The sequence below is a fragment of the Sorex fumeus genome, unplaced genomic scaffold (assembly GCF_029834395.1).
Source record: "Sorex fumeus unplaced genomic scaffold, SorFum_2.1 ptg000074l, whole genome shotgun sequence".
NCBI lineage: Eukaryota > Metazoa > Chordata > Mammalia > Eulipotyphla > Soricidae > Sorex > Sorex fumeus.
In genome coordinates this window covers 590,578-613,989 of record NW_026606131.1, presented here as the reverse complement: position 1 = coordinate 613,989, position 23,412 = coordinate 590,578, and the positions used below count along the sequence as shown (strand labels likewise).

The window sequence follows — 23,412 nt, the reverse complement described above, 5'->3', positions numbered from 1 at the left end:
TCGATTTGCTCAAGCGGGTGCCAGTAACATCTCCATTCATCCCTGTCGCGTGCTATTGTAGCCCGATGGCGTATTGGGGCTCTTTCAGGGTCAGGGGAATGAGAACCGTCATTGTTACTGTTTTTGGCATATCGAGCACGCCACGGGGAGCTTGCCAGGTTCTTCCTGCAAATAAAAGTTGAAGTTCCCTCCCCTCCCAATCACCATCTGCCTGGTCTTCAGTACCTTGAAACGGAACAGTTGCATCTTTTCCAGGTGATGGAAAGGCCCTGGGGTCACTTTGACACTGGCTCCGACTTTGCTCTCTTATGGACATCTGAGCTCAAGGCTGAAGGCTTCAGTCTCCTTGCCCCCCAGATGGGAGTGAGGAGGGTGCTCCTTGCAGGAAGTGTGTGTGTAGGAGCTCAGGAAATCAGCAGAACACCCACCTCCAGTGTGAATTGTGCCATTGGGGTGTGGCAGGGGGTGTGGTTAGGTGCTAGGATGCAGGCTGTGCTGTTGGGGTCCTGGCTCCTTCCCTGGTGTTGCCAAAATGTTTATTAGCACTGTGTCACTGTCATCCCATTGTTCATCGATTTGCTCGAGCGGGCATCAGTAACGTCTCCATGGTGAGACTTGTTGTTACTGTGTTTGGCATCTCGAATATGCCACAGGGAGCTTGCCAGGCTCTGCCGTGTGGGCGGGATACTCTCAAGAGGGGCAGAGGAATCAAACCCGAGTTGGCCACGTGCAAGGCAAACACCCTACCCGCTGTGCTATCGCTCTGCCTTTTTTTATTTTAATAAAAATAAATTTTTTATTAAAAATAAAATAAAAGTTTTATTGCTCGAGCAGGCCCAGTAACATCTCCATTTTTGAGACTTATTGTTACTGTCTTTGGCATATCGAATATGTCATGGGCAGCTTGCCAGGCTTTGCCACGCGGGCGAGATACTCTCGGTAGCTTGCTGGGCTCTCCAAGAGGGGCGGAGAAATAGAACCCAGCTCGGCCGGGCTGACTGCGTGCAAGGCAAACGCCCTACTGCTGTGCTAAATTTTATTAATAAAAAAATAGAGTCTTGGAGCTGGCAGGGAAGATGCTTGCAGACATCCCAGGTTCAATCTCTGGCACCCGAGATGACCCCCCAAGCCTTCCTGGAGTTGGTGAACACAGAGCAGGAAGGAACCCCTGACTTGGTCTGGTGGAGAAACAGTCTACCCAGCTCCAAAGAAGTCTCCTGCCTAGAGACCTGGCCAAGCTGATGGTTCTTGAAGGGGAACTTCCTGTCCCCATCTTTTTGTTTTGTTTTGGGGGTCACACTGGCGATGCACAGGGGTTGCTCCTGGCTCTGCACTCAGGAATTACTCCGGGCGGTGCTCAGGGGATCCTATGGGATGCTGGAAATCGAACCCGGGTCGGCCACGTGCAAGGTCAATGCCCTCCCCGCTGTGCTATCAGCTGCTCCCATCTTGGGCAGGGCCAGTTTCAACTCCAGGGAAGATGAACACCCGTCCCAGTTAACCAGGTGCCACATTCACCCTCTCAGGGATAGGACTCCAGTGCCACAGCGCTGCCCGCCCTTGCATTTCGGTCTCCTTCATGTTATCTCCATATCCCTTCCTGCAGGCAACTCCCCATCCGACGAGTCGGAGGAGCGTGAGAGGGACCCCAAGGTGCTGACATTCCCCGAATACATCGCCAGCCTCTCCGAGTCTGGGACCAAGCGGATGGCAGCCGGCGTCCGCCTTGAGTGCCGGAGCAAAGGCCGGTGCCCCTCATCCTGCCCCCTGTGCCATGTGCCAGCCAACTCAGACACACCTGCCGAGCCTGTTTTGTTGGAGGTCACCAGAGCAGCCCCCATCTATGAGCTGGTGACCAACAACCAGACGCAGAGGGTGAGAGTGGGTTTGGTGGGTGCCAAACGCCAGGGAGGATTAGGGAGTGGGAGGTCCTCCAGGAACCTCATTTGCATAGATGCATATTTGCATATTAAGTCGATGTATGTTTGCATAGTAAGCCCCAAGGGTGCCGTCACCATGCCACCCTCATTTCTAACTTTTTTTTGCGTTTTGGGTCACACCCAGCGATGCACAGGGGTTCCTCCTGGCTCTGCACTCAGGAGTTACTCCTGGCGGTGCTCAGGGGACCATATGAGATGCTGGGAATCGAACCCGGGTCGACCGCGTGCAAGGCAAACGCCTACCCGCTGTGCTATCTCTCCAGCCCCGCGGACCCTCATTTCTTGGGAACCTAGGCTTGGAGCAGCCTGGATAGTGGGAGGAAGATAGCAAGGAGACCACACATGGTCTCTGTGCAGAAAATCTGGAGGGTATTCAGACTTGTCATTCGCTCCACGGTGACAAGTCTGGGAGCAGAACAAAGCAAAGGAGGCATCAGTGTTTTTCTAGGTAGGGGTGCGGCAAAGACCTAAGGGGTTACAGTCACCTCAAGAGGCCACTAAGGAGCAATGCAAGGACCCAGGGACTTCAGTGGCCTCAAGACCACTAGGGGGTGCTCTGAAGACCCAGGCGGTACAGTAGACTAAAGTACCACAAGGGGCCACTGCAAAAATCCAGGGACTAGACCAGGGGTCAATTAGTGGAGGCACCTCCCCATCGAAGATCCATGACTGCAGTACCCTCAGATCCTACAAGGGAGTGCTGCAAAGACCCAGGGGGCTGCAATACCTTCAGGTACCACGAGGGAACTCTGCAAATACCTAGGGGGAGAGAAGTGGTCTTGAAAAGTCACTACAGGGCACTGCTAAGACACAGGGGCATTGCCAAGACAAGGGACCACGGTGGTCTCAGAAGGCCACAAGAGAGCAGTGCAAAGATTGAAGGGCTGCAGTGGTCTCAGAAGCCATTAGGGGGCGCTGTAGTAGTCTCATGGGCCACTCACTACTGTGGGACACTGGAAAGATCCAAGAGAATGAGTCTGGTGGGAAATACTGCAGTGATCTAAGGTGTCCACTAGAGGGTGCCAGAGAGTTCTCCAGTGTCCACTATTGGGCGCTATTGTGCTCTCCCGTGTCCCGTAAGGGTCACTGTTGAGTTCACTTGTCCACAAAGGGGCGCTGTTGGTTTCTTGGTGTCCACTAGTGGGCACTGTTGCACTCTCATGTGTTCACTATGGGAAGCTGTGGAGCTCTCAAGTGTTCAATAAGACCCGCTGTTGAGAGCTCGTCCACTAGGAGAGCTGTTGGTTTCTTGGTGTCCACTAGGGGGTTCTGTTGAGCTCACACTTATCACTAGACATCGCTGTTGGGGTTTTTATGTGTGTGTCTGCTAGGGGCGCTGTTGCACTCTCAAGTGTCCACAGGGGATGCTATTGGGTTTTGATGTTCACTAGAGGGCGCTGTTGAGACCTAAGTGTCCACTATAGGACACTATTGAACCCTCCTGGTGTCCACCAGGAGCTGCTGTCAAGCTCTCACTTGCCCACTAGGGGGCGCTGTTAATCTCTCTCTTGTCTATTTGAAGGCACTATTAAACTCTCACTTGTCCAGAAGGGGTGCTAATGCACTCTCAAGTGTCCCCTAGGGGGCGCTGTTTCACTCTCTAGTCCACTCTCTAGCCTTCACTAGTCCACTCCTGGGCATTGTTGCACTCACTAGGTGGTGCTATTGTCCACTAATGGGCACTTTTGTGCTCTCAAGTGCTCACGAGGGGGGCTGTTGACCCTTCACATGTCCACATGAGGGAGCTGTTGTGCACTCACTTGTACACTAAGGGCGCAGTTGAGCTCTCACTTGTCCACTTGTGGGCACTGTACCGCTCTCATGTGTCCACTAGGGGGCGCTGTGGCGCTCACAAGTGTTCACAAGGGGTTATGTTGAACCTTCACGATTCCACTTGAGGGCATTGTTATGCTCTCAAGTGTCTCTAGGTGGCGCTGTTGCACTCTCAGTTGTCCACCAGGGGGCATAGTTGAGCTCACGCTTGTCCATTACAGGGCACTGTTACACTCTCAAGTGTCCACTAGGCGGCACTGTTGTGCTCACAAGTGTTCACGTTGAGCCTTCATGATTCCACTTGAAGGCACTGTTGCGCTCTCAGGTGTCCACCAGGGGCGCTGTTGCGCTCTCACTTGTCAACTACGGGTCTCTGTTGTGCACTGACTTGTCCACTAGGGGACACAGTTGAGCTCTCACTTGTCCACTATTAAGCAGTGTTGTGCTCTCAGGTGTCCACTAAGTGTCGCTGTTGCACTCTCAAGTGCCCGTAATGGAATGTGTTGAGGCTTTCATGATTCCACTTGAGGGCGCTGTTGAGCTCTCATTTGTCCACTTTGGGGCGCTGTTGAGCACTCACTTGGCCACTATTGGGCTCTGCTGCACTCTCAAGTGTCCAGTAGGGGGTGTTGTTGCAATCACAAGTGTCCACAAGGATATATGTTGAGCCTTCACGGATTCATTTGAGGACACGGTTACGCTTGCAAGTGTCCACTAGGGGGCGCTGTTGACCTCTCATTTGTCCATTGGTGGCGCTGTTTCGCCCTCCGGTATCCACTAGGGGTACTGTTGAGCCCTCACTTGTCCAGTAGGGGCGCTGTTATGCTCTCAAGCGTTCACTAGGGGTCGCTGTTGATTTTCTGTGTCCAGCAGGAGGTGCTGTTGAGTTCTTGGCATCACTGGGGGCTGCTGTTTGGCAATCATGTGTCAATTGAGGGACGCCAGATCTTGGTGTCCACTAGGGGCGCTAGTCTCCTGAGAGCTCTCAACAGTGCCCCAGGTTGATGCCTATGAAGTCTCTGTGGCCCCTAGTGGACACCTGAGAACTCTCTAGCGCCCCTACTGGACACTTTATAGCTCAGCGACGCTCCTAGTGGATGCCTGAGAGCTCAACAGTGCCCTCTAGTGAACAACTAAAGCTCTTTGGTGCCCCCTGTTCACACTTGAGGGCTCAAAAACACCCCGTAGAGCTAGGGAGGGATGAATTCTCAATTATCCAAACGCCTTCAACATCTTGAGCTGCATAGAGGTCACTGTAGAGGCCCATGAATCCACTACTAAGGGGCACTGCAGAAACCCAGGAGCTGTATAAGTCTCAGGAGGTTACTGCAGTAGCTTCAGGAGGCCACGAGGTGGTGTTGATGTAGCCACAAGTAGCACTGGTGGGTGAAGTGGACTCAGGAGGCAACTAGGGAGCCCTAGGCAGACCCATGGGCTACAGTGGTCTTATGAGGCCAAAAGAGGGTTGCATATAGGCACGAGGAAGCACTGCAAAGACCCAGGGACTGCAGTGACCCCAGGAGACCAAAGAGGATTCTGCAGATAACCACTAGGGGCGCTGCAAAGACCAAATGGGGTGAGATGGCCTCAGCAGGACACTAGGGGGCAGGGCGTTGCAAAAACCCTAGGGATACAGTAGTCTCAGGTGCCACTAGGGGGCGCTGCAATGATCCAGGGGTCTTAGGTACCAGTGGAGGGGACCAAAGATCCCTTGGGCTGCAGTTGTCTCAGGTGCCACCGGGGGGCGCTTTCTGGATGTTCGGTTGTGTGGAAACACTGTTTCTGTTTTGGAAAAGGGGCGAGGAGTTCTCCCTACTCTGCGCTGCTCTGCATCTGGCTTGTAGAACAAAATGAACAGACACAGTGGACACACAGACACACCCAGCCCTACTGCGACAGGGGATAAGGAGTAGCCAACTCAGCCTGGGGGACTTCCTCGCCAAGGTGGGGGGGGAGGGTTAAAAGGGGAGGTTGAGGAGGAGACCAGGAGACTCACGAAGGATGTGACCTTTTAGGTGCAGTGAATTTCTCATTTTTGGGACTACATTAGGAACTCCAGTTACTAATATTGCATCAATATTGGTCCATTATTTTTATTTATTTATTTATTATTTTTTTGCTTTTTGGGTCCCACCCGGCGATGCTCAGGGCTGACTCCTGGATCTGCACTCAGGAATCACTCCTGGTGATGCTCAGGGGACCCTATGGGATGCTGGGAATCGAACCCGGGTCGGCTGCGTGCAAGACAAACGCCCTCCCCACTGTGCTATCGCTCCAGCCCCATGAATTTCTCATTTTGCCCCTTTACCCCTGCACGTGGGGGGGGCTCTAGTTTGTCTCCTAGAGGATATTTTCATGCCTCTCTCTCTCACACACACACACATACACACACGGGGTCTACCTGTGTCATTTCCCCCACCTTCTTCCTTGAGTTTTTCCACAGAGGACACCAAAAGGTTCCCCTCAGCCTGACACACCCTGGAGGGTGACCCTGGGGACTCCTACTATATTGCACCCTATTGTGGTGCAAATTACACACCAGGTTTCTGTTCCCAAAAAACGTGGGGTACGAGCATTATGGAAAAGCTTAAAACAGGGGCTGGAGCGATAGCACAGCGGGGAGGGTGTTTGCCTTGCACGCGGCCAACCTGGGTTCGATTCCCAGCATCCCATAGTATCCCCCGAGCACTTCCAGGAGTAATTCTTGAGTGCATGAGCCAGGAATAAACCCTGTGAATCGCTTGGTGTGACCCAAAAAGCACACACAAAAAAGAGCTTAAAACAACAGAAATGTATACAGGGCTGCGGGGACGGGCTCACTTCACATGCAGCCAACCCTGGTTCAATGCCCACATTAGATCCACAACATTCCGGGAATGATCCCTGAGCACAGAGATAGGAGTAAGCTCTGAGGACCACCAGCTGTGGTCCAGAAACTTAATGAGGAGGGGTGAGAGGAAGGGATAGGGGTGAATTATGGCACCTGGGCATTCTGGGAGGAGTATCTACTTACCCATGGTGACAGCCCCTGACTCCACAGGATGAACTGATGCGAAGGAAAGATAATATCACTGTATCACTGCATCACTGTCATCCTGTTGTTCATTGATTTACTCGAGCGGGCACCAATAACGCCTCTGTTCATCCCAGCCCTGAGATTTCGGCAGCCTCTCCTTTTTTAAAATTTTTAAAAAAATTTTTATTAGTGAGACACCATGAGGTACAGTGGTAGACTTACAACTTTTTGTGCTTGGGTTTCAGTTATACAATGATCAAATACCCATCCCTCCACCAGTGCCCATTTCCCACCACCACGGATCCCAGTATCCCTCCCACCCCCCATCCCCGCCATCCCACCCTGCCTCTGTGACAGGGCATTCCCTTTTGTTCTCTCTCTCCTTTTGGGTCTTGTGATTTGCAAAAGAGGCATTGAGTGGCAATCCTGTTTGGTCTATAGTCTACTTTCAGCGTGCTTCTCCCATCCTGGGAGGATCCTCCCAACACCCTTTATTTGATGCTCCCTTCTCTATCTGAGCTGCCTTCTCCCCTAGCATGTGTGACTGGCCTCCAAGCCATGGAGCAAAATTCCTGCTACTAATCCCGGCCATTCTTGGGTGTTAGTTTCCTATTTTGTTACTTTATGTTCCCCAGATGAATGCAATCTTTCTATGTCTATCCCTCTCTTTCTGACTCATTTCGCTTAGCATGATACTTTCCATGTCGTACCACTTGTATGTAAATTTCATGACTTCATCTTTTCTAACAGCTACATAGTACTCCATTGTGTAAAAATACCAAAGTTTCTTTAACCAGTCACCTATTCTCAGGCACTCAGGTTTTTTCCAGATTCTGGCTATTGTAAAGAGTGTCAGCAGCCTCTCCTTACTTGTCTTTCCCAACGCTGCCCTATTGGAGGCTCTTTCAGGGTCAGGGGAATGAGACCCGTTATTGTTACTGTTTTTGGCATATCGGGTATGTCACGGGGAGCTTGCCAGGCTCTGCCAGCAGGAAAGATAATATCTACCCAGAAAACCTCCTGGAGTAGAAATCTCCAGGGGCTAACGGTGCTCCCTGCTGGTGGCGATGTGTAGGGCACGCTGCTCCTTGCAGCTGGTATGGTGCTTCTCAGAGTGGTCACTTTTGGTTCTCTCTCTCATAGCTCTTGCAGGAGGCCACCATGAGCTCTCTGTGGTGCTCGGGGACTGGTGACGTGATCGAAGACTGGTGCCGATGTGACTCCACGGCCTTCGGAGCCGACGGGCTCCCCACGTGTGCTCCACTGCCTCAGCCCGTGTACGCCTGCTCTCCCTGCATGCATGCCTGGTGCCAACCTGCAGACCTGGCCAGGCTGCAGGCTGGGGTCTGGGGTGGGGTGGGACAGAGGTCACCACAGGGCAGGCACTGCAATGACCCAGGGGCTGCAGTGGCCCCGGGAGACCAAAAGGCAGTTCTGCAGATCACCACTAGGGGCGCTGCAAAGAACTAATGGAGTGAGATGCCCTCAGCAGGACATTGCAGGAATCCAAGAGGCTGGAGTGATAGTACAGCGGGGAGGGCGTTCGCCTTGCACGTGGCTGACCCGGGTTCGATCCCCAGCATCCCATATGGTCCCCTGAGCACTGCCAGGAGTAATTCCTAAGTGCATGAGCCAGGAGGAACCCCCTTGCATCACTAGGTGTGACCCAAAAAGCAAAAAAAAAAAAAAGTCCAAGGGATGCAATAGTCTCAGATGCCACTTGGGGGCGCTGCAACGATCCAGGGGTCTTAGGTGCCCCTGGAGGGGACCAAAGATCCCTGGGGCTGCAGTATCTCAAGTGCCACTAGGGGGCGATGTTCGGTTGCGGGGGCAGAGATGGGAATCACTGGGTCAGGAGCTGGAAGCAGGACTGCAGAGCTAGAACCATGGGGAAGGGGCTGGACTTGCACGCAGCTGACCCGGGTTCGAGTCTTTATTTGGTCCCTCAAGCCTGGTCCCTGAGCACCGCGAAAGGAGCCCCAACTTAAAAATAAAAACGGGGGGGGGGGGTTGGAGCAATAGCAAAGCGGGGAGGGTGTTTGCCTTGCACGCAGCCGACCTGGGTTCGATCCCCGGCATCCCATAGGGTCCCCTGAGCACCGCCAGGAGTGATTCCTGAGTGCAGAGCCAGGAGTAACCTCTGTGCATCGCTGGGTGTGACCCAAAAGGCAAAAGATATTTTTTAAAAACTTTAAAGAATGGGGAGGGGGGGAGGTGGAAAGAAAGGAACAATCTAGAAACTCTTCTTGATGGGGTGAGTTTGGAAGCTATTTGGCACTCATATTGCATAGTTTAGTAAAAGGAAATTGGTGCAGAGAGATTCGTTTTGGGAGCAGCAGAAGCGGTTGAGGACCCAGCCATTCTAGGGGTGGGGGTAGGGGGACCCACCAGTAGGTTACAGTGGGCAGGACTCTTTGGTGACTGGGAGTGAGGAGAAAGACGTGGGGGACGGACTCAAGACTCCAGTCCCAGGGGCTGGAGCAATAGCACAGCAGGGAAGGCGTTTGCCTTGCACATAGCCAACCCGGGTTCGATTCCCAGCATCCCATAGGGTCCCCCGAGCACCGCTAGGAGTGATTCCTGAGTGCAGAGCCAGGAGGAACCCCTGTGCATTGCCGGGTGTGACCCAAAAAGCAAAATAAATTTTAAAAAGGTCCTTTGGGGAGAAGCAGAAACCCAAGAAGAAGGTGTTGGGGGCAGTATAGGGCTCCCCTCTCTGCCACCCGCCATGAGGCAGCCCCAGGGGGCTTGTGAGAGCCTGGCAGTGTGGGTAGGCATGAAAAGCAGCATCCGGCCGTGTCTGGGGTCACGGAGGGCACAGAGAGGGACTTTGGGGAGCAGGAAGTAGCCTGGCTTCACCTCCCATCTGCATGGATAAAAACTTTTTTTTTCTTGGTTATTGGGCCACATCCAACAGTGCTCAGGGTTGACTCCTGGCTTTGCACTTAGGAATCACTCTTGGCAGTGCTCTGGGGACCCTAGGGAATGCCGGGAATCGAACCCAGGTTGGCCATGTGCAAGGCAAACACCCTCCCTGCTGGACCACCGCTCACTGCGCACCCCAGTTTCCCTGGAATTTTATTATTTTTTTAAGGCTTTGGGGCTGCACCCGGTGATGCTCAGGACTGACTCCTGCCTCTGCACTCAGGAATCACTCCTGGCGGTGCCCGGGGAGCCTCTGGGGGACCAGGGATCGATCTCGGCTTGACTGCATGCAAGGCCAGCGCCCTGCCCGCTGTCCTCTCTCTCTCCCTCTCCCGCCCCCGTTGCTCACATACTTGTTGGACGTTGAAAAGAGGAACGCCTTCTAATTCTCCAGAAGCCTTTGTGAATCTCGCCTGCGCCAGCTTCTCAGCAGGGGTCAGCCCGGTCCGACTTTTCAGAGAAGCCAAGTTCTCGGAAAGACTTGGGGCCTTCCTCCAGCCCCCGATGCGTTTTCTGCAAGAAAAGCAGCCCGCATCTGACTCTCATTAACGAGCGTGTCAAAACCCACCAACTGGGCACGTGTCCTGGGACTCAGGAAGCCACAAAAACGCATCATTCTCTCCCCCATAAAATGCCATTTTGTGGTGCCTGCTGCCCACCCCCCCCCCCATGTGCCACTGCTTGTCCCTGCAGTGGCTGGGGCTGGCCTGATTCTCTCGCCCACCCTGGGCCGAGCTATCTATGCATCATGTGGATGTTTTATTTATTTATTATTAAAATTTTTTTTTACCTGTTAGCTCACAGCCAGTGATGCACAGGGGTTAGTCCTGGCTCATGCACTCAGGAATTACCCCCTGGCAGTGCTCGGGGGGACCCTATGGGATGCCGGGAATCGAACCCAGGTCGGCCGTGTGCAAGACAAAAGCCCTCCCCGCTCTGCTATTGCTCCAGCCCCCGGTGAATGTTTTAACAGAGAATCACTGACAGCGCACAGGCAGCTGCAGTGATGGGAAGAGGCCATTCTTCACTAGGAGGCGCTGAAGTGCAGAGCCCAGGCTGGTCTCGGAGCTCTGCTAGGCGCCCCTTGGCAGTGACCAAGACCTGAGTCTTAGGGCAGGCTTCTGTGAGCCGGGGAGGGGGGGGTCAGAAGTATGCAGGGGGGCGGAGAGGGGATCTAAGGAGAGGGGGTGGGGGGCTGTGAGGGAAGAGAGTGAGCTGGTCAGGTTCCCAGAAACCGTGGTCTGGAAAGAAGTCCGGAATCAGGAGCCAATAAGCAAAGATTCAACTATAAAGGCAGTGATTTGAACCCCCCCGGGCCCCATGACATCCTGTGATGTCATTTGTGTTTACAGAGTTTCTCCCCGGGACACCGGGAAGTGGGGGAGGGGGCTGTAGCAGTTTCCTCGAGCGGGCGCCAGTAACGTCTCCATGGTGAGACTTGTTGTGACTGAGTTTGGCATCTTGAAGACGCCACGGGGAGCTTGCCAGGCTCTGCCATGCGGGCGGGATACTCTCGGTAGCTGCCAGGCTCTCAGAGAGGGGTGGAGGAATCAAACCCAGGTCGGCTGTGTGCAAGGCAAATGCCCTACCCACTGTGCTATGGCTCCAGCCCCTGGAGCCCAGTTTTTTTTGTTTTTTGCTTTTTGGGTCACACCCGGCGATGCACAGGGGTCACTCCTGGCTCTGAGCTCAGGAATTAGCCCTGGTGGTGCTCAGGGGACCATATGGGATGCTGGGAATTGAACCCGGGTCGGCCACGTGCAAGGCAAACACCCTGCCTGCTGTGCTATTGCTCCAGCCCCGAGCCCAGGCTTTAAAGACTTTGAGAACTCTCTCTCTCTCTGAAACAGACAGTCCTGCTTCAGGGTTTGGTTTAAGAAAGCACAAAAGGACAGAAGGAACCGTCCAAACTCCAGCTGTTACTGTCTCTGTGCTCAGGAATCCCTCCTAGTGAGGCCTAGGGGGGTGGGGGAGACTCTTTGGGTGGGTGCTGGGGATTGATTGCTTGCTTTTGGGGGGAGGGTCACACCCAGCGATGCACAGAGGTTACTCCTGGCTCATGCACTTAGGAATCACCCCTGGCGGTGCTCAGGGGACCCTATGGGATGTTGGGAATCGAACCTGGGTCAGCTGCATGCAAGGCAAACACCCTACCTGCTGTACTATCGCTCCAGCCCGGTACTAGGGATTGAACCTAGGTCGGCACCAAGCCCTGCTAGACTCCTCTCTGACCTCCAGTTCAACTTCGTGTTCGTGTGTGCATGCAGGCTCCGGCTGTCCACGGTCCACGAGCCCAGTAGCACCCTGGTGGTCCTGCAGTGGGTACACTCGGAACCTCTCATTGGGGTGCACATCGTCGATTACCTCATCCGCCAGGAGAAGGTCACCGATAGGATGGATCACTCCAAACTGGAGACAGGTCGGTTTCACCACATCCCTGCTGCTGTGTTCATCCGGGGCAAAGACCAGGGGCACCGGGCGGGTGGGGGACCCCAGCAGAAGATGCGGAGGCAAGGAGAGGCCTCCACCAGACAGCTGTCATCGGGTTCATTCTTTTTTTTCTCGGCATTTTGCTGCTCCCTGGCTTGTTTTGTCACTATGCCCTTCTTCCTCCCACCCTCAGCTTGAAAAACAAATGTCTGACTAACCTCACTGTGCATTGCAGAAGAAGATGCCAGCTAATGACCCCCCCCTCCAGCAGAAGTCTGGGCACCCCTTGTCTCCCTCGGGCCTGGATCTAACTCAGCTGCGGTCACATCCAGCCATAATCCCTGAGGGGGATGGAAACGCCCGTCTAATGGGTCCTGCCTGCCCTTGCCTCACGCTGGCTCCCTGTGGGAAAGATTGGCTTAAAAATGTTCTCTCAGGGGGGCTGGAGTGATAGCACAATGGGTAGGTCGTTTGCCTTGCACGCGGTCGACCCAGGTTCGAATCCCAGCATCCCATAGGGTCCCCCGAACACCGCCAGGAATAATTCCTGAGTGCATGAGCCAGTAGTAAGCCCTGTGCATTGCTGGATGTGACCCAAAAAGCAAAAAAAAGAAAGAAAGAAAGAAAAAGAATCTCCCAAACTCAGGCAGAAGTGTGATCCCCCAGTAGGGTGGTGAAACCACAATCAATGGTTCTGCCTCGCTTTTTTGGGCTATGAGAGTTCCCACCCCAAGCCAGAGGGGTAAACTCTAGACAATCACTTCTGCAGGGATGGGTTTGGTTCATGCCACCTTCTAGATCTTTCTAGCTCTCTCCACGAGGGCTTGCAGAGCGAGCGAGTTCACACTCAGGGAGTTGTTTCCTGTCCCTCCACGCTCAGGCTGTCCCCTTCCCTCCTTCTCTGGGCAGAAACGGTGCTGAGCTTCGTGGACGATATCATCTCCGGTGCCAAGTCACCCTGTGCCATGCCTGCCCAGGTGCCAGACAAGCAGCTCAGCACCATCTCCCTCATCATCCGGTGCTTGGAGCCCGACACGCTTTACATGTGAGTGTCTGGGTCGTATCCCCTTTGGTTCTGGTGAACACAGGGAGAAACTGAGCCTGATGAGGGAGGAAATGGCCACTGTCCACTAGGTGGCACTGTAGCGCCCGGGAAGCTGCAGTGGCGTGAAGAGGCCATTCTCCACTAGGAGGCGCTGCAGTGCACCAGAAACTGCAGTAGGGGGAAAAGTGGCTGTTCTCCACTAGGTGGCACTGCAATTCGCAGGAAGCTACAGTAGGGCTACAGTGGGCGTTCTCCACTAGATGGCGCTGTAGTGCACAAAAAAAAACACAGTGGGGGACCCTGCATTGGGGGGCTCCTCCCTTGGGAGGGGCTCAGGGGAGCTTACCAAGCTCGCCCAGGGGGAACCCGCTTGCAGAAGTGCTGTTCCCGCCAGGATGCATTCCCCTGCTGTGCCCCAGGGTCAGGGGGCTGTGACATCTCTGGGCATCCTTCTCCCCTCCTGCCCAGGTTCACCCTGTGGGGCGTGGACAACACGGGCCGCCGCTCCAGGCCCAGTGACGTCATCGTGAAGACCCCCTGCCCCGTGGTGGATGACGTCAAGGCCCAAGGTAAGAGATGCAGAGGCTAGTCTGGAAGCTCCCTGATGCTCTGGGGGCTCCGTAGGTTTTCAAAGTTGGGGAGCCCACCTGCAGGAGACACAGCTGAAAGCCGACACCCCTGGGGACAGCAGGCTCCCAGGCCGTCGTGAGACCCCCCCCCCACACACACACACACCTCTTCCCTTAGTACCACACTCCCTCACTTGCCTGGAGCCCCTCTGAAAGGTGCATCTGACTCTGTACACAAAAGGGCTGCAGGTTTGGAATCCGCAGCTCTCTCACCCAGCTCCAAGGATGAGCCAAAGTTTCAGACGTGCTAAGGAGCCGGTGCAGAGTCTCCCGGCCGCCTCTGAAGCTCTTGCCCCTTAGGAATGGTAGGAAAGCGGGTCTCACTCTCGGAGGCTGCATCCAGGCTCTTTACCAAAAAATATGTCCATCAGTTTCCTTTCACGCAAGCTTCATGGCCAAGAGGCTGTGAAAAAGAACCCCCTGTGGTCCCCTGAGCCTGCTGGAAGGGGTCCCTGAGCACAGAGCTACGAGTGAGTCCTGACCTGAGCACCACTGGGTGTGGCCCGAAAACCAAAACTCAATTTTTGAAATTTTTGCTTTTTGGGTCATACCAACGACGCGCAGGGGTTCCTCCTGGCTCTGCACTCAGGAATCACTCCTGGCGGTGCTCAGGGGGACCCTATGGGATGCTGGGAATCGAACCCGGGTTGGCCGCGTGCAAGGCAAACGCCCTACAGGCTGTGCTATTGCTCCAGCCCCTCAAACAATTTCTAAAGGGGCTGGAGCAAGGACACAGTGGGTAGGGCGTTTGCCTTGCATGTGGCCGACCCGGGTTCGATTCCCAGCATCCCATAGGGTCCCCCTGAGCACCGCCAGGAGTGATTCCTGAATGCAGAGCCAGGAGTAAGCCCTGAGCATCGCTGGTTGTGACCCCACGGAAAAAATTAAATGTTTTACATTTTAAACAACAAGCCTCAAAATAGAAACATTATTGGGCCCGCTCGAACAAAGGGAGAACAGTGATACAGTGATACATTTTATTTATTTTTTTCTTTGTTTTTTTTTTATTTTTGGGGGTCACACCTGGCGATGCACAGGTGTTATTCCTGGCTTTGCACTCAGGAATCACTCCTGGCGGTGCTCAGGGGACCATATGGGATGCTGGGAATCGAACCTGGGTCGGCCGTGTGCAAGGCAGACGCCCTACCCGCTGTGCTATCGCTCCAGCCCCTACAGTGATACATTTTAAAAGGGACAGATACTAAAGTCATTCAAATGGGGTGGGGGTGGGCTGAATCAAACCCAAACCAAAGAAATACAGATGAGGAGACCCTGCATCTACCTGGGTTCAATCCCAGACGCCCTGAGCATCTCTGGTGCAGTGCTGGTGGCCCTGAGCACTGTCAGGTGTGACCCTGGAGGCCTCCAGCACGGTCAAGTGTGTCCCTGAAGTTCCCCAGCAACCACAGGACACACAACACTGCATCCCGAACCTCACACCCACCCGCCAGCCTGGTTGGCGGAGAACCACTGATGGAGGGTCTCTTGTGCATTGTTAGAAAACCCCCACCCACCCAGCCTCTCCAAACGCACAACCACACCCACGTAGGCTTAGCAAAAGGCAGGACTGAAATGCAAGATTGATTCGCGTGAGTCTACACAGCAGGCCGTACCACACCTGAGTGAACTGTGTCTCCATTTGACGTCTTCTTGACCGCAGAGATCGCGGACAAGATCTACAACCTGTTCAATGGGTACACCAGCGGGAAAGAGCAGCAGACGGCTTACAACACCCTCCTGGACCTGGGCTCCCCGACCCTGCACCGGGTCCTCTATCACTATAACCAGCACTACGAGAGCTTCGGGGAGTTTACCTGGCGCTGTGAGGATGAGCTGGGCCCCAGGTAACCAGCCCACGGTGGTCTTTGTCAGGGCACTTCCGGGGCCCAATGGGTGGAAGATGCTAGAAAGCATCCAAGGATGTACTAGCTCCGACGTGACGGCAATTTCCAATCTCGAACCCCTTTCGGAGCTTCTTCATCCTGTGGACACAGCCCTCCGAATGCAGAAACTGGCTGGAACCGAGTTAGCTCAGGGGATGAAAGCGTTCACCCCACATGTGGCCGACCCAGGTCCATCTCCATCGCCTCGTATGCCCCCCTGAGCACTCCCAGGACGGGTTCCTGAGCACCGAGCCAGGAATTGGCCCTGAGCGCTACAGAGTGTGACCCTAACGCTCCCCCAGGCCCCCCAAACAAAAAGCAACCAAGCCAGGAGCTGGAGTATTGGGAGGTCAGGTATTTGCCTTGCACGGTGCTGGTCTGGATTCAACCTGCAGCACCCTAGGAAGTCCCAGGAGCTAGAACTGTAGAGTCAGGAGGAAGCCCTGAGCCCTACTGGGTGTTCCCCAAGACAAAAACAACTCAGATTCTCAGTCTGGGCTGGAGAGGGATAATGCAGTAGTTAAGGCACTTACCTTGCATGCTGCATACCCAGTTTAATCTCTGGGCCACCTCACAGGATCCCCAGAACCCTGCCAGGAGTGATCCCACAGCATAGAGCCAGGAGTTTGGCCTGAACCTCGCTGTGTGTGACCTCCAAGAAAAAAAAAAGTTGCAAATACTCTGGGAAGAAAATAAGGGGGAATTCAATGCCCCCCCAACCCCCCACCAGAATAGAGATATTTTCTCCTGGTCATGAGGTCACAGCCAACTGTTTAGAGCTTTCATCCCCTGCTGGAGGAAATGCAGGTTCATCATCCCCTGCTGGAGGAAATGCAGGTTCGGGGTGGGGGGGAGGGAAGGAGGGAGAGCTAGGAGACCTCCGCCAGGGGTATTGATGCTCAGACATTCCATTACACAGGATCCCTGGACTGATAACAGCTCCATGAGGGGCGGTCCAGGCAGGCATCTGACACTTACAGTCTGTCTGTGCAGCTTCAGAATATCACAAGTGTTCACTCCTGTTTGACTCAATAGTCAATAGTGTAACCCTACAGCACTGTCCTCCCATTGTTCATCGATTTGCTCGAGCAGGCACCAGTAACGTCTCACCACAAATTGTGAGACTTGTTGTTACTGTTTTTGGCATATTGAAGACACCACAGCTCTGCCGTGTGGGCGGGATACTCTCGGTAGCATTCTGGGCTCTCCGAGAGGGTCGGAGGAATTGAACCCGGGTCGGCCAAGTGCAAGACCAACGCCCTACCTGCTGTGCTATCACTCCAGCCCAATCGATAGTGTATATTCTTAAATTCTTTGGAGATGCAGAAAAAAAAGAGAGAAGGTAAGAAGATAAGGCAGGAAGGAGGAAAGGGAAAGGATGAAAAGAAGGGAAAGGGAAGAAAGAGAGGGAAGGAAAGGAGGAAGGACGGGAAGAAGATGGAAGGGAGGAGGGAAGCTGGGAGGAAGGGAGGGAGGGAAGGGGAGAGAAGGGAAGTGAAGGAAAGGAAAGGAGGACAGTCAGATGGGCTCTAGACACCCCCAAGCATTCAAGAATTCTTGCACTTCCGCCAGTAGGGCCAAAGGAAAATGTTGCCCCGAAGTCATCCCGCCCACCATCCTGTTTCCGGGTGGAGACCATGGCTTTTCCTAGAAGACCATTATTCAGTATTCAATCCAGGCCCTCATGTTCCCACTCAGAGAACAGGAGGAAGTTTGGGATTATCCTCCTGGGTCAGGACAGCAATGGCCAGTTGATTAGATCCTGATGTCAGAAAGCGTCCTGGGTGGACAGGCCAGTAACACTGGAGCCTGAGAGCCAAACGGAGGGAGGATCTGGCTTTTGTTTAGTCTCTGTTGTGGGTAAAAAGAAAGAAAAGCGAATCCTGGGGTTGTATCACTTGTCATCCCAGTTGTTCAATTTGCTTGGGTGGGCACCAGTAATGTCTCCATTCGTCCCTGTCGCGTGCTACTGTTGTCCAATGGCATCTGCTCGCTCCAGGAACACGAAGAGCCTGAGATTTTAGCAGCCTCTCCTTACTCGTCCTTCCCAACGCTGCTGTATTGGGGGCTCTTTCCGGGTCAGGGGAATGAGGCCCGTTATTGTTACTGTTTTTGGCATCTCGAATATGCCCCGGGCAGCTTGCCAGGCTCTGCCATGTGGGAGGGATACTCTCAGTAGCTTGCCTCTCCGAGAGGAAAAACTGCCATCCTGGGCCTAGGGGGAGATAACACCCGGGTAAAAAGCCTAATTTTGGTCCTTGGGGACCCCTGTCCCCCTACTGGCCTTGTTCCTGATGACATCCAAGGGCGACTGATCCCCGGTGCTAAAGCCAGCCTTGAAACAGGAGGGGAATAGTTAGTAATCCCTTGGGGCAGAAAGAGGAACTTAGTAACCCCTTGGGGCAGGAAAGAGATAATAATAACTAACCCCTTTGGATTACTTGATCACTTGACTTCCTGTTAATCGGTTGATTTGCTCGAGTGGGCGCCAGTAAGGTCTCAGTTATGTCATTATCCCCTTGGGATAATAATAACTAACCAGCCACCACCATGCTGAGACCACTCTCCACACGCATGAAGGTACCGACCGGCAGAGGAACAAAGGCATGCCGGTCCAGGGGCTGAGATCTCCAAGCCTGCTCAGATCGAGGCTGAGCATCCTTCACCCAGATCCTCCATCTTCCAGTAGGCAGGGGTCACACCCACCAACTGACACCCGCCCCCCCCCGCCCCTGCGCCGTGGTCGTGTAATCCCATCAACGGCCAAGACTCAGAGACTATAAAACCCAGCTCCCAGAGGCGCGGGACATCTTATTATCTCATTCCTACTTTGGACAACCTGGCAGGCTGCCGAATGTAACCTGCCCACACGGCAGAGTCTGGCAAACTCCCCGTGGCGTCCCCAATATGCCAAATACCAGTAACAATGATGGGTCTCATTCTCCTAACCCTGAAAGGGCCTTGAATATGGCACTTTAAAATATCAGGGCTAGGATGACGGAGATGTTACTGGTGCCTGCTGGAGGCAATCGATGAACAACAGGATGATTGTGATCTGTGATTGTGAACCCCTTGGGACAGGGAGGGGATACTCAGTATCCCCTTAGGACAAGGAGGGGATAGTTACTAATCCCTTGGGCAGGAAGGGGATACTTGGTATCCCCTTGGGGCATGGGAGATAGTAACACCTTGGGAAAGATTAGGGGTATTTAGTAACCCCTGGGGCAGGGAGGAGATACTTAGTAACACCTTGGGGCAGGGATTGTATACTTAGTAACCCATTTGGGCAGGGAAGGGATACTTAGTAACCCTTGGGGGTATGGACGGGCTATTTAGTGATATTCTGGTGCAGGGAGGGGATACTCAGTAACCTCTTGGAGTAGAGAGCTGATACTTAGTAATCTTTTGGGGTTGGGAGGGGATATTTAATCACCCCTTGGCCAGGGAGGGAATAGTAACATCTTATTGAGGGAACCTATATTTAGTAACCTCTTGGGTCAGTAGGAGATACTTAGTAACCCTTTGGCAGGGAGCTGATACTTAGTATCCCCTTGGGGAAGGGTAGGGATACTTAGTAACCTCTGGGGCCGGGAGGGGATACTTAGTATCTTTTGAGGAAGGAAGGGTTATGTAGTAACAACTTGAGCAGGGAATGGATACTTATAACTCTTGGGGGCAGAGAGTGGATACTTAGTAACCCCTTGAGCAGGGAAGGAATAGTTAGTAACGCATTGTTGCAGGGAACAGATAATTAGTAACCCTTGGGCTGGGAGGGGATACTTAGTAACACCTTGGGGCATGATGTGGATACTATAACACCCTGAGGAAGGGAGAGGATACTTAGTAACCCTTGGTGCAGGGTCCCATTCTTAGTAACTCTTGGGGGCAAGGAGGAAACTTAGTAAGCCCTTGGTGCAGGGAGGGGATACTTAGTGAATCCTTGAGTCAGGGAGGGGATACTTAGTAAACCCTAGAGAAGGGAGTGGATACTTGGTAACCCCTTGGGGCAGTCTGAGATACTTAGTAACCCTTTGGGGCAAGGTGTGGATACTTAGCAACTCCCTGTGTCAGGGAGAAATTATTTTAGTTAGCCCTTCAGTTAGGGAGGGGATACTTAGTAAAATCTTGGGGGCAGGAAAGGGATACTTAATAACTCTTTAGGGAAGGAAGCAGATACGTCATAACCCATTAGAGCAGAAAGAAGATACTCTGTAACACCTGAGGTAGAGAGCCGATACTTACTAACCTTTGGGGCAGGGAGGGGATACTTAGAACCCCTTGTGGCAGAAAGCGATATTTGTTAATCCTTGGGTCAATGTGGGGATAATTAGTAATGCCTTGGGGGCAGAAATGGAATATTTTGTTACTTTTAGATAGGGAGTAGATACAGAGTAGCCCCTTGGGACAGGGAGGGGACAGTTAGTAACCCCTTTGGGCAGGGAGCAAATACTTAATAACCTTTTGGGGTACAAGGGGATACTTAGTAACTCCTTGCGGGCAGGGATCAGGTACTTTGTAACCCTTGACCTATTACTGACCAAACTAGTACTGCACATGCACAACTCACCAGCTCTCCTTCCACCCTTCCTCCCATCTGCTCACCACCCCCCTCTCCTCCTCCTCCTCTGTCAGTGGACACCCTGATTAGGTTAATACTCCTATTTTAACCATTCCTCTTCCTTTTGTTTGCTTTAGGGGGTCAAACCTGGTAATTTATCAGGGTTTACTCCCGAGTCTGAACTCAGGCAAAAATCACTCCGAACCATGCTTGGGGTCCCTAGTTTTGTGGGTTTTGTGTTTAGTTTGTTTTTGTTTTGCTTTTTGGGTCACACCCGGCGATGCACAGGGGTTCCTCCTGGCTCTGCACTCAGGAATTACTCCTGGCGCTGCTCAGGGGACCCTACGGGATGCTGGGAATCAAAACCTGGGTCAGCCACGTGCAAGGCAAATACCTCCTGGCCCAGTTTTGTTCCCCAGCATCCCTTTGTCAGTCCTGCTTCATCCTTCCAGCTCAGCACCAACGCCCCTGAGGTCCCTCTGCAATGGGCTGGGTTCCCTGAGACAGTTTGTGTGACCCCCAGAGAACAGCCTTCCTCTGCTCCCAGCTGTCCTGACCTCCTGGTCCCTGCCACAACACTGGGCTCCAGCCTGGAGTAAGGTGAGCCCCAGGTGACTTCTCTGCTCCCCAACCCCCCAGTCAGCATTTCCTACAGGAATAACCATGTCAGCATGCCCCAGACAATTCTGTCCTGCCCTCCTTCTGCCTTCCAGGGACAGCTAGTCTGCAGTTCAGTGCCAAGACAGCCTCTAACATAATTGGGAGAAGGAAAAAAGATTTAGTACCAGCCAGTATTTGTCACTGAGCGATGATGGATGACTTGCCTGCAAAGGAAACAGGCTGGACTCTGGTCTCAAAACTGCCAGGCAGGGGGCTGGAGCGATAGCACAGCAGGCAGGGTGTTTGCCTTGCACGCAGTCAACCTGGGTTCGATTCCCAGCATCCCATAGGGTTCCCTGAGCACCGCCAGAAGTAATTCCTGAGTGCAGAGCCAGGAGGAACCCCTGTGCATTGCCGGGTGTGACCCAAAAAGAAAAAAAAACTGCCAGGCTGGAGAGACGGGACAATGGGGAAGGTGCTTGCCAATCCGGGTTTGATTCCCAGGATCCCATATGGTCCCCTGAGCACTGCCAGAAGTAATTCCTGAGTGCAGAGCCAGGAGGAACCCCTGTGCATTGCCAGGTGTGACCCAAAAAGCAAAAAAAAAAAAAAACTGCCAGGCTGGAGAGACGAGACAATGGGGAAGGTGCTTGCCAACCCAGGTTCGATTCCCAGCACCCCATAAGGTCCCCCGAGCCCCACCAGGAGTGATTCCTGAGTGCAGAAACGGAAGTCAGCCCTGAGCATGGCCAAACCAGAAAAGCCCTGTAGGCTGAGACTGAGGGTACAATGAGGTGAGGAAGGGGGAAGGTGAGTGGGATTTGGAGGCCCACCCAGCAGGGCCCTTGGCATCTTCCTGACTCAGGGTCACTCCTGATGGCGCCGGTGATCCAATCCTGGTCAGCCACTTACAGTCATAAGCCTGTCCACCCACTTCTACCAGCTCTGAGAGTTGCATGCCTTCCCACCCATGGAGTTATTTTCTCTTTATGTATTTATTTATGTATTTATTTATTTTGGTTTTTTTTATTATTTATTTTTTATTAGTGAAACACCATGAGGTACACTTATCGACTTACAAATTTTTGTGCTTGGGTTTCAGTTATACAATGATCAAATACCCATCCCTTCACCAGCGCCCATCCTCCACCACCACGGGTCCCAGCATCCCTCCCAACCCCCATCCCCCCCTGCCTCTGTGGCAGGGCATTCCACCTTGTTCTCTCTCTCTTCTTTTGGGTCCTGTGTTTTGCAAGAGAGGCATTGAGTGGCAATCATGTTCGGTCTAGAGTCTACTTTCAGCATGCTTCTCCCACCCTGGGAGGATCCTCCCAACACCCTTTATTTGGTGCTCTCTTCTCTATCTGAGCTTCCTTTTCCCCTAGCACGTGTGGCTGGCCTCCAAGTCATGGAGCAAAATTCATGGTGGCCACACATGGCAGCGATGCTCAGAGTTCCTGCCCGTGGAGTTATTTTCTCTATTTATTTATGTATTTTGCTTTTGGGGGTCAGACACCCTGCAGTGATGCTCAGAGGTTACTCCCGGCTCCGCGCTCAGGAATTATCCTGGTGGTGCTCAGGGGACCCTATGTGATGCTGGGTCTCGAACCTGGGTCGGCCGGCTGCAAGGCAAATGCTCTCCCTGCTGTCTTATTGCTCCAGACTTATTGATTTTTCCCTTCTTGCCTTTCTGCTTTGTTTTGGGGGGATGAGGTGGACCCCCCCTCAGCACCCATGGGCTTATTGACATCCGCCCGCTCACTCATTGGACAGAACCTTATGGAGGGCGGGACCGGAAGTTGGGGCGGTCCAATCAGCGGGGCGCGCGACGGGCCGGCCCCGCCTCCTCCCCTGCATCTTACCTGAGCATCTCTCCCGTGGTACCCAGGAAAGCCGGCCTCATCCTGGCACAGCTCGGGGACCTGAGCAGCTGGTGCCACGGGCTTCTGCAGGAGCCCAAGATCAGCCTGCGCCGCAGTGGCCTGAAGTACCTGGGCTGCCGCTACAGCGAGATCAAGCCCTACGGCCTGGACTGGTCCGAGCTCAGCCGCGACCTCAGGAAGACGTGCGAGGAGCAGAGCCTCAGTGTCCCCTACAACGAGTACGGCGACAACAAGGACATCTAGCGCCGCCGCCGGGCCGCAGCCAGCAGCGCCACAGGCGATGGGGGTGGGCGGGGGTTCCAGACTCACTCACAGAACAGAGGGCAGGGGGCGCGGACCCTCCGCATGAGGGTAGCCTGCACCCCTTACATAGCATCCCAGTGTCATGGGGGTTCCTGCGGGGCTCGCTACATCACTGTTTCCTCCCCCCCCATTCCCCACCACCCCTCATTAAGACGTTCATTGCAATGCTCAAGTGTTCTGTCGTGGGGGGCAGCCGGACCCCCGAGTTCAGAACCCACCATGTGCATCGTGGATCCTGACGGGGACCCCACTCTTGGAGAAAGCCAAGGATCCAGGAGCCCCCAACTCCATGTGCGTCTCATGGTCTCTCCGCCCTTCTCATCACTATCACCCCTCACGGGGGACCCAGTCGACCCTTGGGTGCCAGAGACCCTGCCCCACCCAGCATTGCTGAGAGGGGTCCGCCCCTCCTATGATGGGCTCTGTT

General features: G+C 53.8%; 1 protein-coding gene across 1 annotated transcript; it reads left to right on the top strand.

The window, feature by feature from the left end:
• Positions 1-1,606: 1,606 nt before the first annotated feature.
• Positions 1,607-22,925, top strand: ASTN1 (astrotactin 1; the record flags this gene model as incomplete). Its single annotated transcript, XM_056130168.1, has 7 exons — positions 1,607-1,875; positions 7,873-8,006; positions 11,922-12,073; positions 12,994-13,129; positions 13,598-13,698; positions 15,419-15,602; positions 22,688-22,925. Coding segments are annotated over 7 exons (1,214 nt in total), but the record flags the coding sequence as incomplete, so codon positions are not given.
• Positions 22,926-23,412: the final 487 nt, after the last annotated feature.